We start from the raw sequence: 18,175 nt of genomic DNA on the forward strand, positions 1-18,175 counted from the left end.
AAACCAGTTCTGGATTCAGCAGTTTTGGATAGTGAGTTTGTTAGAGAATTGGCTCTCTTTTGTTAGTAATTTCTTCAAGTGATACAACTTTTAAAAGACAGGTTCAAAAACAAACAATGTTTGCCAACTATTTCTTCCAGGCTTTTAGTATGTTCATAACATGAAAGTTTACTAATTTCTTTCAGCAGCAAATGTTACACAAACTGATTTTAATCATCAGAGTGAATCCTTAAATGGCATTCAAGGCCCAGCTCATAGAACCCTGAATGACATTGAAGTCACTGAAAAAGTGGTTTCCTCTCATTATTTTGAAGATGAGCTGAACACATTTCTAGATCAAAGTCATTGCCCAAGGCCTTCGTGCATGTACAATGAAAGTATTTTTTGGTTAACCTTGTTAAATTCGTTTCAAAGAACATCTTAAAAAAACATGTAAATGGGTTGACATGAAAATAATTTTATGTCATCTTTGACCTTATTTGACCTGCTTTCTCTACTCTTGAAAGTCAAATTCTATACTTTTTGGTTAACCTTTTCCTAGTACATCTAGGGTATGTAATGGGGAAATGGCAATCACAGGAATACAAATAAAAAAAAATTGAACAATACAGTTCAAAGCTGCGTGAGATCATTCACATTACCACAGGTCTTTGTGAGTGCAAAACTGAGAGCATCAAAATGATTCAAGCTGGGAAATAAGCCCCCCCAGCAGCTATAAAGATTCAAATGAGTGCAGGGATCAACATAATGCAGCCATTACAAAACAATTTTTTTGAATCTTTTTGTGATTATTGTGATCATATAAGATCATAATTGTGTGTGTACTGTTTATATTAGTGTACACACTCAGTTCAAATGGCCAACGTCTTAAGCAATCAGCTCTCCTTAATTGACTATAGCAGAGCTGAAACATTAATTTCACAGGCAGTCTGCTTGTGTTAAGGAGACCTGATTCAAAATGGAAATGTGCCAACAACCTGTGAAAACACTAACCACATCATGTCAGGATAGATTTCCCATTACTCTTGATGTCGACCAACAAAACATCCAATTGCATTCATTTGTAACATATGACAGCAGAGGCTCTCAGTACAGAAGGCTTGTGTGATATTAACACAAGCTCTCAGGCAATGGTTTGGCTAACAAGGCTCTGAGGCAACCAACCACTTTGTTCATTGATTGTTCTCAGCCTCTGATCATGTAATTGCTTTGAGATTGGTGAGAGAGAGTCTCATGCTGTGAGAGGAGGAGTTGGTATTGATCACATTCTCACACATACACAGTGGTGAGCAGATGAATGTAGCCAGGCACACCAAATTGCGAAGATATGCATTGTCCACCAGACTTTCTACAAAGCATGCCACCACTAGAGCAACGATGACAGCAAAATAGCTCAAATCAGAGTTCTTAAGGGCCACAATCACCTTCACACTTCAGTTATACACCCTTTAGAAATATACATTCTCACAGAGACGTAAACATAGATGTACAACTTCTGATCCAGCATCTGAGCCATATCATGCCTTTTTTAGTACATAAATAATAAACTGTACTTTTTTGTACAATAAATATAGCTGAATATGCATAATTCATTTTCATCATTATCATATAATTAAAGCAATGGTAATGAGGCACTGAGTATGAGAAGACGTTTAGGAAATATTTCAGACTTTTGCTACATAAACACATGTGAAACACATTCAAATTGACTATATACGTAAGGTATTTCATTATTGAAATGGATTAAACTGTAGAAGTTGATTACAATTGTAGCAAATACTATACATTCAGGAATTTTATCCATTTATTTTTTGCTAAACTCATTTCTGGGTGATTTTCAAGCGTTTGTTGGCTAATGCCAAGACATGCAAAACATTTTTCTGAGTTCATTTCAAGGGTCACACTCAACCTACTGTGGTGTTTTAGGGCTACTGTTGAAAAAGAAAAAGAAATGCTACTGGCATTTCTCTCACTGCTTCCCTGGCTTCGACCCTGTTTGCTTCTGGACCTCGCTCTCGCCTTCAGAGCACTGATTTGAATGGACTGACTCTATGGTAACAAAGTCCAGCCTGCACGCGGATTTCTTGTCTTCCCAGTTGCCGCCCTCCACTCTCGCCGCATGCAAATTGTGCTTGTCACTACAGCCTGCTGGCAAACCATGATCACACAGTTATATAATGATGTAGTGAACCACCTTCTGGATATACTGAAATGATTTCATGCACAAAAAATGACGTGAAAAATCTTCAATGTTGCTTAACGTTTACACACAGTTTACGTTTTATGCTAAAGCCTGTATGTTATTTTTGTTACATAAAAATTATTTTCACATACATCTGTATCAAGATGTGTTTGTCCATTTCACCTGTATCTGTATGAGCATTTCATGTATTTGTGAGACCTTTTCTTTGTATCTGTATGAAAAGTGAAGAGAAAGTGAAGTGACTGTCATTGTGTAGAGGTGGTGCTATTCTCTTCTGAACACTATTTGAAGAAATACTTGAGAATTCCTGAAGGTTGTCAGGACAATAAGGTGGAACAGTGAAGGTTTGTCTATGGCCTATGCAGGACCCTGTTGTATACATCATTGAAAATATGTGGATGGAAATCAATAGAGCCGTGTAACAATACAGTACTTCTGGCCTCCAGGGAGCAAGATGGCCAAAGAATGTTGTAGGACTAGAAGCCTTTTGCAAAGGGAAAACAAGTAATAACTACCAGAATCTTGACTGGTTTAGGAAACTGTCAGGACTCGGGAGGGACTCCGGTCCCACGTTTTGGACCGTAGTTGTCAGGATTTTTGTTTCCCCTGATTTAGCCCTCATGCCATTTGATTTGTATTTAATAAATCATTGTTACCGGAATGTACCGCATCTACGCTTCCTTCCTCCGTCAGCTCATGGACGTGACAGAATGTTGCAGGCCCAACCAAAAGCGCAGAGGTAAAAGGCAGAGGAGAACCACACAGACGAGCCCCACTGGTTGAGTGGTTTCTTCCCTGTGATTCGGGGGTCAAGCCACCCAGGTGGTCCGCAAAACCCTGAAGTGGCAACGGAAGTGTTCATTCATTGGGGAGATGAGCCGGATGGCCGGAGTTCTGCCCATGGGAGCTGATAGCGCCCTGGCTCAAAGGTTTAAGCAGGGTGGACGACCCACGGGACTTCCGGTGGGAGGATATGGACAACAAACAAGAGCGAATATGATGTAAGTTGGTGGGCGGTCAGGACCAAGATGGCTGTGCCCATCGTGCCCGTCCGCAATCATCGCGAAGTCCGTGACGACCCACTTGACTTCTGGGGGAGCGATAACAACAAGGGAGACACGGACGACGACAAGAGTGAGGATAACATGAGTTGGTGGGCGGTCGAGGCCGGGATGGCTCTGCCTATCATGCCCGTCCGCAATCGTCCCGAGATCCGTGACGACCCATGTGACTTCAGGGGGTGCGATGTTGACAAGGGAGAAACAGACAGTGATGAGGAAGACTGCAACATGGGGGTAAGCTGGTGGATGAGGGTGTTGGGAAGTCGGCAGCCAAGACTGTCACTGGGAATCCGCTTCCCCATCTCCGGTCGCAGACACCAAAGGGAAGCTCTGACCGGACGTTCCCCAACAGAATGGCAGTGCAGCTCCAGCACCCCCACCTGTTGTAGAGGATGTCTACCACTGTCCATGCCACACGCCCACCACCATCTCCAGCAACGCGCTCAGCCCCCTGTGGGAAATACCCATGGTACCTGGACCCTTCTCAGGAGCAGCCCTTCCTAACATCCTGTAGCGTGTGCTTTGCTGCTCTTCCATCACTCTCAGATGCGGAAAAGACTGTGTCAGCATGGGGCTGGGGTGCAGACAGACAAGATGGGTTATTGGGACTTCCTGGAGAGACTGAGTTTGATCGGCCAGAGACTGATCCAGGGATCGAAGCCTGCCCCACCACCACACCCAGCACCAGCCAGGATCCTGTGCAGGAAAACTCAGCACTGGCAGGTGGTGAGAGGGTCAGGCCTCCTGTGATCCTGGTTGAGCCTCCTGAGGAGGTCCCGAATAGCCCAGAGAGGGAACCAGATGACCCTCTCTTTTGTCTGTCTATGTCTGTGTGTGTGTGCGTGTCTTTGGTGTCCATATGTCGCCTCCACTTCCCCTCTTTTTGTCCACCAGATGGCGACCAAGCAGTGGAGCAGAACCCCAGAGAAGAAGTTCCTGACCCGACTGAGTGACGGAGCTGGGTCCTCCGGTATCCAGTAAGGAGGGCAGGCCAATCATGGGCCTGGGTCCGGCTCTATAGGGGCGGAGTGCCACGGAGCCCCAGGATGGCATGAGGATCCAGCCAGGACAGGCAGGGAGAGTGCCTGCTTGTCTCAATGGATGCAGAAGGGGCTGGCCGGATGGTCCGGCACATGCCCAGAAAACATCACCCTGGGGTGCAGTAAATGGTTGCCGGAGGGTCTGGGACCACCTCCCTCCACGGTGCAGGCAGGGAAGCTGGTCGCACTGCCAGCAGGGATGTGAAGCGAGAGGGGCTGCCTGTGCATAGAATGCACCACTCAGGGGTGTAGTAAACGGTTGCCGGAGGTTCTGGGACCACCTCCCTCCATGGAGCAGGAAGGGAAGCTGGTCGCACTGCCAGCAGGGATGTGAAGCGAGAGGGGCTGCCTGTGCATAGAATGCACCACTCAGGGGTGTAGTAAACGGTTGCCGGAGGTTCCGGGACTGCCTACCTGCATGGGGCAGGGAACAATGCAAGACACGTCAGAGGGGACATGCGGAGACAGGGCCCGCACATAGGAAGGGTTGGCCCTGACTTTTTTTTGTGCAGGTTGGAGGGACTGAGGGCCCATCCTTGGCAGTGACATTTATATGGATTGTGCAACATATGATTCATGTGTTCTCAGTTCTGGCAATCAGCACACACATGCGGGTTAGTTTCTGTTTTTCCTCTTTTTGTTTTTCCCTGTTTTCGGGCCTTGTGCCATTTAATTTGTATTTAATAAATCACTGTTACCAGAAACACCTGCCTCTATGCTTCCTTCCCCCCTCAGTTCGTGGACGTGAGAGTAGTGTGTATTGTCGGTCTGTGTGTTCCTGGTTTCCTAATAGTTCTCACCTGCTGTCACTAAGATAAATGTACTTTGTTTCCACTGTGTCATGGCCCGTCATTTTTGTATGTATTACCTTGTCCACATTTCTGTACCTAGTGTGTCATGATCCAGTCCACCATGTTTTATGATTGTGTTCACCTGTGTATGATTGTGTAAAGCTGCCCTGTTCCTGTTTGTTCATCGTTGTTTGTTTGGTGATGTTTCTCTTGTCCTGTCCACCATGTATTAAACCCCTGTTTTGTGACGTCATGCATATGTCCAGCCATCATGAAGGATTGATTTGGATGCAGCCGATGCCCCCCCGCTGAGATCCAAGGAGCCGTGGTTCGCCGGGAGGATGGTGCCACCCCCCTTGTCCCTGGCCAGTGTTGGCTTCATGTTCCGCAGGTGTCTGATGAGTTTTCTGGACGGTCAAGGATGCCTGCCCCATAGTCCCATGTCTGGTTGTGTTCAAGATTCCGTGTATGGACTTCCCCCAATGCCACCATCTCATCAGGATTCCAGCTACGATCCTCCGGTAATCGCCAGTCTACTGCCAAGGTCCATGCCATGTTTTTAACGTTTCCCCAAGCGAGACAGACTCTCAGTGGCCTACAAAAGCTACCGTGGGGTCGAGAAGATCTGTCACACTGTCCATGTTTCCCCTGGCGATTCCAGAGGTGGGGAGTACTGGCAAATTCATGTGGTCGGACCTCGACAGCCTATGAAAGCTACGGTGGGGTCGAGGAGACCTGTAGCACAATTCCTAGCGATAGCCGAGATGAGGAGAGTGGCAGACTGCCCAGTGGGGTCTGCCAGAGACTGACCGGAGCGGCAGGCGCCTAGGAGGGAGGGTAGTGTCATGATCTGGTCCGGCAGGGGCCACTATAAAGCTGCTCCTGTTTGTGTCTGTTCGCCTTCAGGTCATTGTTTGGTGATGATTCCCTTGTCCTGTCCACCATGTATTAAACCCATGTTTCATGACGTTGTGAGTATGCGTCCTTCTTCCTTGTTTTGTTGTACTTTGTCCTTCTTCCATGTATTGTTGTATTTTGTCCTTGTCCTACATTTCACCAGTAAACCCTGTCCTGTAAATTCATGCATTTCCATCCTTCATCCATGTAATAATAATGTAATATGAAGTTTCTGCCCCAATTCGTCATCTGTTCAAAATTTTGCATGTCTCTGCATGTGATTACAATTGTTTAAATCAAATCTGATCTTTCATAATGAACTTTCTTTTCTGCTTAAAAGTAATCCTATATTCTTTCTCTTCTCTGTTGGCATTAAGTGCAAATTTTACTACCAGTACTTGTCTTGTCACTGTCTTTTTGTTGCACTGTATAGTTCTGTCACTAAAACAAATTCCTCATATGTGTAAACATACCTGGCAATAAAGCCAGGTAATTTTGATTCTGATTCTAAAATACTCCAAACATCTTCTCATCCTAACTGTCTCTTGTTCTTTTTATGTGATGCAGCATACTAGAGTGAGCTTGCAAAGGAAGAAGACATGGAATAAGTTTAAGGGATTCAGTATATTTTTTCTATGCATTCTATTTCAATGCATTATATAGAACTATTTACTCAGAACTGTTATAGTGCTCCATTGAGCTCTGCTGTAATAATGACTGACCTCTGGCAATCACAAGGCTTAAACTAGCAGCAATCTGAAGAGAAAAAGAGTACAATCTGTCATAATTCCTGCAAAGTAGCATCACACATGTAATGACATTTTTAATTGAATTTTTATCTCTGATCAAACAATGACAGTGTGTATTACAGGAAAATGATTGAATTTTCTACCTTTACTCTGTAGTTATATTTTCTCTGCTTTTAATAAAGCATTCATCTCAATCATGAGCATTAAGATGTAGTGCAAGGTGAACATCCCAGAGGACCAATCTAGCAGAGCTCCAATTAACCCTTGAGAAAGGAAAGAAGAGATCTTGCTCTGAAGATACACCAATTATCTGAATTTCTTTCACTCTCCTTTTTGCTCTTTCAATTTTTATCACATTTTTTTCTTTAAACCCACAAGTTTTTTTCTTACCCTCCTATCTTTTTTTACCTTCTGGCTCTCATTAAATTTTTGTGTGTTGGATGCCACACTTAAAAGAAATCCCAGTGTGAAGTGGATGCTGGTAAGTGCAGGTATCTGATTAAAACTGAGTCTGATCATTGAAGTATGAGAACATCTCTTGAGGCCCAAATACAAATATTTTACGCTTCAAACTTCTCCTTAAGAGTTTCACATCTCACCACAAAATGAATAAATATGGATTTATTGTGTACTCCACTAGGGTATTCTATGTATAAGAATCTTATATAAGGGCAGACATTTTTCTGAAGTTTCTCCAAGGAGGTCATTGTCCTTGGCTTGCAGATCTCACTAGAATGAGACAAGACTTTCTGCAGACAGAATGTGGGCTTTGCAATCCGGATAGATGTGACCTCAAACAATGTCTGTGACTGTAAGACTGTAATAGGATTATATAGTGATAAAGCATGATAACTATACTTATCTAACCAAATCCCCGCAGTAACAAAACAATGTATACTGTAATGCTCATATTAATAATGCATAGTCATGGCCATACATACTAATATATTAGCAGTGATTGTTGTAAACCATGGACCCTAATGTACAAATTAGTTCAAAGTGCTCGATTTTAAATAAATGCTCAATTTAACCCTTCTAAAGCACAATCATGCTAGCATGATGATTTCCATTAAAAAAGGGGCAATGTGGTGTCCCAACTTGAAACACCTATACTTGCTTATATTTAGATACTTCTAGATACTTTAGATACTTTTATTATTAAATGCTTAACAAGCTGGAAACAACCCATATCAGTATTAACTAATTAATATGTGTCTAGCTATTTAACTTCACTCAGTGTGCTATTTCCAAACACAGCTTCTCTGGTTGCAGAATATAATATTGAAAAAAGCTTGAAGCCCAGGTTCGTGTGCTCTTTTGTTATTTGTAGGCTCGTAAGGGTCAATGTAGGGTTTGGTTGTTTTGGAAGTACAATTAATTATTTAGATTCTTGCACATACAAACAGATGAAACATGAAGCAATGAACCTAATGACTGCCTTTGTGCTCTCTCTCTTGGTCTGTGTAGTGTGAAGGTCTGATGCTTTCATCACACAGAGGACCCAACATGCACATGATCAAAGATTTTATGATGCAGTGATGTCTATAGCACCATGTCTATAGTCTCTCCTCCTGTTAAATTATGTGGCACCAGGGGGTCAATTACATTTTGGTGGCAAAGCAAGAGAAGCAAATGAGTCAAAGCAGCTGAAAATTGCATGACAATTTATACTTCCTCAATTTGTACTTAGTCATTTACTATATTCACAATGAAGATACCCACTGAGGATATTGGTATACTATATATATATTTTTAATATTAATGTATCTTTCAGTACTTCAATCAGATTTCATATATACTGTATTCAGATTTCATGTATACTGTATATTTGCTCTCTGGATTTTACAATTTCTACCTCTGTTCAACATTTATGTAAACAAAGTTAGCAACCTAAAGCTCTGATAAGCGTAGTAAAACCTGCCTCAAATCATCATCTTCCTGTGCTACCAACAGATGTTTAATTTCATTCATGGGAGAGGGAGAAATGTTGATAGAATTCCCATATTTCCTAAAATTAGATTTGCTCCTTGAGGGCCTACTCAATGGCTTAATGTCTGTGTTGGGCTGAGAAACATCCTGAGCCAGAGGTGAGGCCAGTGAGCAGGTTTTGTTGTAGCTGACTGCTCCACCCGATTTCAGTTCTAATCAGCTGCCTCACCGTGCGCTGGATTTTCTCCTCCAGGTCCTGGTTGATCCTCTGTAGTGCTGCATAGCTGCTTTGGATTCTGCAGAGAGGACACAAAAAAAGGAAATGACATGTTGTTTGCAAATGTCCAAAAATCATCAAAGGCAGTGATAAAAGACTAATTTGCTACAGATTTATGGCAAGTACATTGTCTATTTAAAATAACTGGATATAAGGCCATTAGTTCTAAACCTGCTGAGCGTTTAGTTAAAGAATTCCTTAATTAGACAAACACTTGCAGTATGGTTAGAGACCATTCAAAATCCAAAACGTTACCATAGACCCCTGGGGTCTTAATGAAATGTCTGTAATGACTGTAAAAATTTCACAAGCACGCAAGCATTTAGCATCTCCAACCCAACCCCGATCCCTGTTGTCTAAACCCTTAAAGTCAACATTTGATGGCCACTCCTTTACCCATTGTCACGTCCGCAAGCTGACGGGGGAATGAAGCTCAGAAATTGGATATACTGGGAGACAAGATTTATTATACAATAAAGGAAAAATGGCACGAGGGCCAAACAGGGGAAACAAAAGGGGAAAACATAAACTAACCCACAGGCGTGTGGAGATTGCCAGGATTGAAAACAACTGTACACACAAGTTGTACGGTCAACATAAAATGTCAAAGCCCTGAATGGCTGTTCAGAAGTTCTTTAGTGGCAGTGGTGGCCTAGCGGTTTAGGAAGCGGTTCGAATCCCGATCCACCAAGGTGCCACTGAGGTGCCACTGAGCAAAGCACCGTCCCCACACACTGCTCCCCGGGCACCTGTCATGGCTGCCCACTGCTCACTCAGGGTGATGAGTTAAATGCAGAGGACAAATTTCACTGTGTGCACTGTGCTGCTGTGTATCACATGCGACAATCACTTCACAACCGCCCAGCTGTCATGCAGATTTCTGACAGCTGCACCCAATCGTGACAGAGCCCCCCTCCACAGGCTACGTCCTCTGAGCCCAAGCAGCAACATCAGTGGAGGAGGTGGGGTGGACGGCGGCACAGATCTCCTGCCCTGCTGTGTCCTCCCACCAGAGGACCCGGACCCTCTGGCTGGCTCCCAGATGTCGTCCTGCATCGGTCCCTCCAACTTGCACACGTGCAGGCCCTGTCTCCGCACATCCCCTGTGATGCTTCCTGCCTCACTCCCTGCCCCACGCCGGGAGGCGGTCCCGGACCCTCTGTTGACAGTTTACTGCACACCTGGGTGGTCCCTTCTGGTGACGTGAAGCCCCTCTCGCTGCACATCCCTGCTGGCAGTGCGACCAGCTCCCCTCCCTGCACCATGAAGGGAGGCGGTCCCAGACCCTCCGAGACCGTTTACTGCACCCCAGGGTGGTGCCTTCTGGGCACATGCAGCCCCTACCACTGCATGTCCCCAGTGCTAGTGTGGGGGCTTCACCAGACCATCTGCTCAACCCTTTCTGAGTCCATTGGGGCAAGCAGGCCCTCTTCCTGCCTGTCCCAGCTGGATCTTCATGCCTCCCAGGGTGCTCTGTGGCGCTCCGCTCCTCGGGAGGTGGACCCAGGACCATGCATGGCCTGCCCGGCTACCGGAGGGCCGGGGTTCTGCTCTGCTGCTTGATCGCCATCTGGTGGACACAAAGAGTGGAAGTGGGGGCGACATACGGACACAAGACAGGTGTACACACACACAGAGACAGACAAAAGAGAGGGTCTTCTGCCTCCCTCTCTGGGCTCTCCGGGACCTCCTCAGAAGGTGCAGCCAGGATCATGGGAGGCATGACTCTCTCAGCGCCAGCCAGTGCTGCGTCCGACACCGTGGGGCTCAACCCCTGTATCACAGGGAAGAAACCGCTCAACCGGTACTTGGGGGTCGCCTGGCACATCTCCCCAACCCCATGGTTGATCTTCCAGTGCTCCTCGCTGGCACCCGAACTCACCATGACTGGTTGAGTTCTTCCTTGTGGTTCTCCTCTGCCTCTTCACTCTGCGCTTAAGGTTTGGGCTGTGAGATTCTATCACGTCCGAGAGCTGACGGGGGAATGTAGCGCAGAAACGGGACATACTGGGAAACAAGATTTATTATCCAATAGTGCCCTGCTGTCATGCAGATTGGTGCCAGGTGCATCTCCAGCTGCACCCAATCGTGACACCCATAATGGCACCTTCTGACAGCTCCTGGATAAAAATCTAATTGAAATGTATTTATATAGCACAATTCAAAGACAAGGTAGTGTCTTTTCAAAGAAGGTCCAATTAAAATGCAATTTTGAATTTTATACTGTATTTTACAGGAAGCTGGTGGAGTGATTTCTGATTACCAGAGACAAAACAAACAGCAGCAATTTGGATCAGCTGCAGCAGAGAGATTACAAGGAGTCTACCCACTCATAATAGCGTGAGTTGCAGTAGTTTGGTGCCCTGGGAGAACACCCCCTCTTGCGGAAAGTTCTAACAGTTTTGAGTGAGCACAGAGATCATCACTATATACAGATTTAAAATGTTCTTAATTTCTGAATCAGATTTCCTGGCTGTAAACCTTGCTGAACTATAATATGCAAGTTAAAAATTTAATAAGTATCTTGCTCAGGGACACGATGGTAGTACATGAGATATGAACCTGGGTCATATGTCATGTTTATAGGCAAGTGGTTTATAGGCAAGTGTCTTACCCACTACACTACTACCACAGGTCTCTGACTACCATTCAATGTAGCAGCATTGATCTACCCCAGCTTTGCTGTTCTTCTCTGCTAGGCATCGCAAACCTCAGTGCTGACATCCATTACAACTTGCTGTGGATGGGAACATGCTTTTCAGAGGCAAGCTTGTACCAGATCCACTCCATTTAATTCACCCCATCCCACTTCTGACACCATTGTAGCAATGGTTGTGGATTGGGAGTAAAGAGAGAGAGCTTTGAGCTCTCATGCTTCTTACATTTTAACTGAACATTTGAAGATACTCACAGATGATCACAGCACACACCTTCACTGTCTCCACCCCCCCCCCCTATTTGAATATGTTCATTTATCACTTGATGAGGTTTGTTTTCATTATTGCAAATTAATTCCAAAGTTTGGAATATAATATGTAATATATGTTATGTTTTCCCAATGGGAAAAGATTTAAGAGCTAATGTGGCACCATGGATTTCTAATCTCTAGGCTGTTTAGGTATATCCCACACCACAGTTCCACTATTCTGATGTCAATTTTTTCAGATGCACATTAGACATCTATTTTCCTTGCATCCGTCCAACATTCTGACCTCAGGTTAATAATCCTTCACATTTTTTATGTCTGTGCATTTTGCTGAGGCCTTTGTGGCCCTGCAGCATTTCGCATAGGTCAGGTCATTGCACATCCTTTTCAATTCAGCATTTTGTATTAGGTGTAGACCACTACAACTGTTAAACTATTTGGACTAATCATCATTCACATTTACAGCATTTATCAAACGCCCTTATCCAGAGCAACTTACAACCAGTAGTTACAGGGACAGTCCCTCTGGAGCAACTTAGGGTTAAGTGTCTTGCTCAGGGACACAATGGTAGTAAGTGGGATTTGAACCTGGGTCTTCTGGCGAGTGTGTTACCCACTAGGCTAGTATCACCCCTTAATGCTTGATGCAGTGTTAACAAACTGTAAGTACTACAAAAAATATTAAAAGCTTTTTGTATGTTGCTTATTGGGCTGGTGCTGATTAATTTGTGGAGTGTTGAATTGTTGAGGCAGTTTCTTTTCATCTATTTCTGTAAAAACTATGAAGCAGTGAGCAGTGAGAGTAGATCACATTTGACGAGGGGTGAAAAGAATATGCAAATTCTGTCTTTCGATTCAGATTCTAGGAAAACTATATGCATATGGCCATATGACCAAACTCACAGTACCATGATAATTGAATAGTTCTACTCTGTGGATGAGTCCTCAAAGTTTTAAACCTCTGACTTCTGTGCCATTGATTCCAGGCCTTTTTAATTGAGCCAATGCATTCATGTTTTCTACTACTTTACACCAAACTGCATTTTATCTATCGTGTCACTGTAAGTACGCTATGATTATTTTATAAATGTATAACAAAAATATGGATAATATTTGATATTATTAGACAGTTATGGAGACAAAGATTAGGCTCTTTTGGAGAATTCACTGTAATAAACATAAATAGTATTTTTGTAGAGAATTTCATTTTATGTTATCCCTTATTCATTTATATCCATTTATATCCATTTAACCAGCTATTCATTTATTGTTGTCCTTTACACATTTTATTCCATTATATTCAAATATATTTCTTTATCACATTTAACGAGGCATAATAACGATGCATAAAAATGGAATATAGTGAGGCATAATAACAAAAAAAGGGATTTTTTTAAGAAGCACAAAACTGGCACGAGGGCCAAAAAGAACATAAACAGAACAACACAAAACAACCCGAAGGCGTGTGGCAATTGCCAGGAACTGAAAACTACAAATAAGGTAAGGGCCACTCCGAGTCCCAAGTTAGGAACGGAATTTCATGTTCGTCCTGCGTTATTATGTTTCACCTGTGTACTATTGTATAAAGATACCTTGTTCCTGTCTGTTCACTGTCTGGTCATTGTCTGGTGATATTTCCCTTGACCTGTTTGCCCCTTTTAAACCCCTTTTTCATGACTTCATGCTTATGCGTTCTTCTTCATTGCCATGTCCAGGCATCGTGACAGAATGACCCGACCACTTCAGGACGCAGCCGACTTCTTCCGAAGCTGCCATTCCAGCTATGCACTCCGGTAATCAGCAGTTTCCTGCCAAGGTCCATGCAATATTTTAGTTTTTCCCCAGGCATGACAGACTCTCGGCGGCCTACGAAAGCTACCGTGGGGTCGAGAAGATCGATCATGCTGTCCATGTTTCCCCTGGCGTTTCCAGATGTGGGAAGTAGCGAAGAATTTATGCGTCCGGACCTTGATGGCCTATGAAAGCTACCATGGGGTCGAGGAGACCTGTCGCACAGTTCAGGTGCTCCCAGCGATAACCGAGATGAGGAGAGCGACGGACTGCCCAGCGGGGCATGCCGGAGACTGACCGGAGCGTCTGAGGACGGCGGACAGGATCACGGTCCGCCACAGATGGGCCGTGCTTTAGCCCGGGCCTGAAGCCGACAGTGCAGGACAGCCGGCACTCATCCTTATGGACTTCCTCCCACCTACCTTCATGGACTGTTTTAGGTGGCGTCGGGAGTCGTGCCTAGGAGGGAGGGTAATGTCATGATCCGGTCTGGCAGGGGTCACTCCGGGTCTGGAGTTCGGACCGGAGTTTCATGTTCATCCTGTGATATTATGTTTCCTGGTCGTTTTCACCTGTGATTGTATAAAGCTGCCATGTTCGTGTCTGTTCGCCATTGGGTCATAATCTGGTGAAGTTTCTCCTGTCCTGTTCACCATGTATTAAACCCATGTTTCGTGACGTTGTGCGTATGCGTCCTTCTTCCTCACCATGTCCAGTCATCGTGAAAGGTACAGGTCCACATCAATGTGGCAGCAACGTCTGGGTGTTCTTTTCCTCTGCTTACAGCTTTTTCTTCTGTGTGTGTTTGGGCTGCCACATTCTGTCACAACCTCGAGCTCACTGGGAAAGGAGGTGCAGAAGCGAGGCATAATAACAAAAAAGGGATTTATTAAGAAACACAAAACAAACAAACAAAAAAGAGGGCAGAGATGAAAATAAATGGAACAACACAAAACCACCCGTGGGTGTGAGGCAATTGCCTAGAACTAAAATCTACAAATAAGGTACGGGTCCACATCAATGTGGCAGCAACATCTGGGTGCTGCTTGTCGGGTTTTATGGAGTCCTTAACCATTAAGCCCAATTGGTGTCAGATGGATTAGGACTCTATAATCAGGTGTATGGGCATCTGCTGTGACGGCCCCATGGCCCTTGGGAATCACATAAAGATTTCAGGAGTATATCATAGCAGACAGGTGATGCTGAAAGTCTCTTATGGAGAGAAGTGAACCTGTTTACAAAAACACCTTGAAGAAATGCTGACGCATGATAAAAAGTTCCACTCTCTGTTTTAGTACTGCCTTCTAATATCTACAGTATAAAAGGAACAGACCACCTGTTCCACTTCACACAATCCTGTACCGCTGTGCTCACTCCTTGTACAAGAATAAAAACTCTGGTCCAATGAGGCAATGGCATGTTTCCTAGTAAGAAGAACATTTCTGTAACAGTAGCATTATGTGAGCCGCTTCATGAGATTCTCATTAACACAAGTGAATGATAAGAAACTCTTCAGAATAAGCCTTCAGGACTGTTGTAAACCATCCTCACTGTCTAACTTAAATGCTTATATTACCATAAAAGGACCCTTTCAGGACCCTACTCAACAATCAACAAGCATATTCATTAACGATTAAAAAACAACTCCACTTTGAGAACAAGTAATATTCTACATCATGCCTGTGTGGTGCCACACCTGCGCAGTTTGTCTGTAAATTTCTCCAACTCCTCCTGGGCCCTTCGCAACTCTGTCTCCAGGTACTGGCGGGTGGAGTCAAACTCTGTCTCCAGCAGTTCCAGCTTTTGGGTGGTGTAGGACAGTCGCTTTCGAAGATCCTCTTTTTGCTCCTGCAGTGAGCTAGTAACACAGACAGCAGTTGCAGAGTGTGAAAAAGCTACAGAAGAGACTCTGCATCATTAAGTTATAGATGAATGCATGGGTAGGTAATAAAGCTTATTGCAATTAATATTCACTGTGAAAATCATTTTTTTGCAAATTGAACACACTGTGGTGGTTGTAACCCCCTTCAACCCTTCTATCAAGGGTTTGCTAGGATATATGAACATCCAGTTCTCTGCGCAAAAGGCCTATGGAAAGGGATTTGTGAAACTTGAAAACATAAAGTTTGTGGTTATAGTGCCACCACATTTCCCTCAAATATGATATTTTGTGTCCAAAATAATTTGAAGTTGCATTCTGCAACTTTTTTTTCATGACATGTCCAAAGCATCAGGACATGACTGTTAATTCTTTTGTCTAATACCCTGACAAGTGGCATTGTAATATTCTGTTTCATGGAAAAATATACCAGACTTACGGGTCACATTCATTCAAGGCCTTTACTGATGTCTCATTACAGCTATTTTAAACAGCACAAACCACACATGAGCTGTGAGGAGATGGGTATGGAAGAGCGGATGCTGTGAGTTGAGTTAATATTGATGTGGGAGAATGATTTTTCCACTGAGGACGAATGAGTTTGCGCACATTGCCTAAATGGTGGCTACCACAGCTGTTGCCTGGAATTACTGACGCATCTGAAAAAAGCAGCCCTTGAAACTGGGTTATTGATGAATTTATTGTACCACATCTATGGGTGGAAAAGTGTGGGGAGAAACGTGAGCAGAAAACTCTTTCACAGGGTGGGTGGGCACAACATCTCTGCAGTTCTGTTAAACAGTCAGGGAGAGAAAAGGACTAAAAAGCATAGTTCAGTGGGAGGCCATTTGGGGAAAGATTTGGCTTACAAGATATTGACAATTTTGGCTCAAAAGATGTTGACAGAGATCAATATGACATAGTTTTAAACAATCCCCATGCGGTTACTCACCCTAATCCAATAAACAGCTTAAAATAGTTGAGGCAATATAAGATTAACTGTTCTTTTTATTTCCTTTGCATTGTGATTCCCATATAACGGATGTTGAGGATATTTTCAGCTCTGAATTCAGAATAAGAGGTCACAAAAGAGTGAAAATGTCCTCTGAAAATGAAAGTGAAAAGTGAAGTGATTCTCATTGTGAAACACTGCAGCACAGCACATGGTGCACGAAATGTGTCCTCTGCTTTTAACCATCGCCCTTGGTGAGCAGTGACAGGCTCCCAGGGATCAGTGTGTGGAGACGGTGCTTTGCTCAGTGGCACCTCAGTGGCACTTTGGTGCATGGGGATTCAAAGGGGCAACCTTCTGATTACGGTGCCACTTCCTTAACTGCTAGGCCACCACCAATTAGTGCCCAAGCAGTGCCCCCACTGCTAGTCTGCTGAAGTAGGGTTCTGCATGTACATGGGTTATTTTTGTGTCATCCCTCCTCATATAACATTTTGTACGTAATTTGATTGTTATGATTTGTAGGGCTACATGTTTGCACTATATTATAAATATATAAAACCCTTTTCATTAAGTTGTTGTAACAATGTAACAAGTGAATTTCCAAGGCATGGAATCAATGCAGTCTTATCTTTTCAATGCAATGTAACAGATGCTATGAGTGAAAAATCACAAGCTGTGTAAACCATGACAGACTAACACTCAGTGCATCAGTAGGCCAGTGATAAATGGACTTATACTTTTGTTCAAAAATAAAGGTGACATGCTATAATTGCCACCTTATTCAATTACGGGTCCCTCAAGACCACAAGCGTGAATTACAGAATAACAAAGTGGACAATTAAAGGAGATGGATATCTTGTAGGCGATCTGATAGCACTGGCCCATCGTTTAGAGCAGATGACATTTAGATTACACGGTGGTGTAATTCACAAGGGATGAAAGCTGTTAAATGGATTTTGGGATGACATTTTTGCTCTCTTACCTTCGCTTTGGGTGTTTATAACCATTTCGTGGCTGTTTGAGAGCTGTTTTTCCAATATATATCTTTTTCATGTTTTGTTCCCTTTGTTTCGCTCCCTGTTGCGTGTGTATGGTGTTGTCACGGGATGCCTGTCCTCTCTAAGGTACCTATGTTTTCCCTGTTGAGTCAAAAAGGAGTTGTCTATCTGTGTTGATCCTGCCAATAGAGCAGAGAGATAGTTTCAAGTCACACAGACAATCGGTGGGCAGTCAGCATGCCGATCTCTTTTTTTTTTCATTCCAGTTGAGGTCATCTTTGTGAATGAAGAGTGAAGCTAATCTTACACAATACATTCTCCCTTGTCCTGAAAATAAAGTACATTCTGCAACAAATTTCCACAAAAACAATTCTCTGATCTTTGAAATCAAAACAAGTCAACATAGATTGAAAAAATGGCCGAACCCTGCTTAGTTATTTTCAAAAGTAAAAATACAAAACAAAACAAGAAACAGGCAAGTAGCATGAACCTCAACAGCACTGGTTTATTTCTTTAAAAAATTCTTACAGAACCATAGACTAAGCTCTGTAGCACATTCAAACCTTCAGATCAAACAATACCACCTACATGACAAAGATGGAAAGCCCTGTTGGGAAATAAAATCAGAAAAGACAATGACCATGCAAAATAAGATTTCTTTTGTTTTTTAAAGAATCCC

General features: G+C 43.6%; 1 protein-coding gene across 1 annotated transcript in view; it reads right to left on the reverse strand.

The window, feature by feature from the left end:
- begain (brain-enriched guanylate kinase-associated) overlaps window positions 1–18,175 on the reverse strand; it is a 66,564-nt gene that overhangs the window by 14,357 nt on the left and 34,032 nt on the right. The window contains exons 4-5 of the mRNA XM_028973779.1: window positions 15,361–15,522; window positions 8,900–8,966 (exon numbers count right to left, since the gene is read on the reverse strand). Coding sequence (XP_028829612.1) covers window positions 8,900–8,966; window positions 15,361–15,522 — 229 coding nt within the window. The remainder of the gene's footprint in view (window positions 1–8,899; window positions 8,967–15,360; window positions 15,523–18,175) is intronic.

Source organism: Denticeps clupeoides, chromosome 1 (assembly GCF_900700375.1).
Source record: "Denticeps clupeoides chromosome 1, fDenClu1.1, whole genome shotgun sequence".
Taxonomy (NCBI): domain Eukaryota; kingdom Metazoa; phylum Chordata; class Actinopteri; order Clupeiformes; family Denticipitidae; genus Denticeps; species Denticeps clupeoides.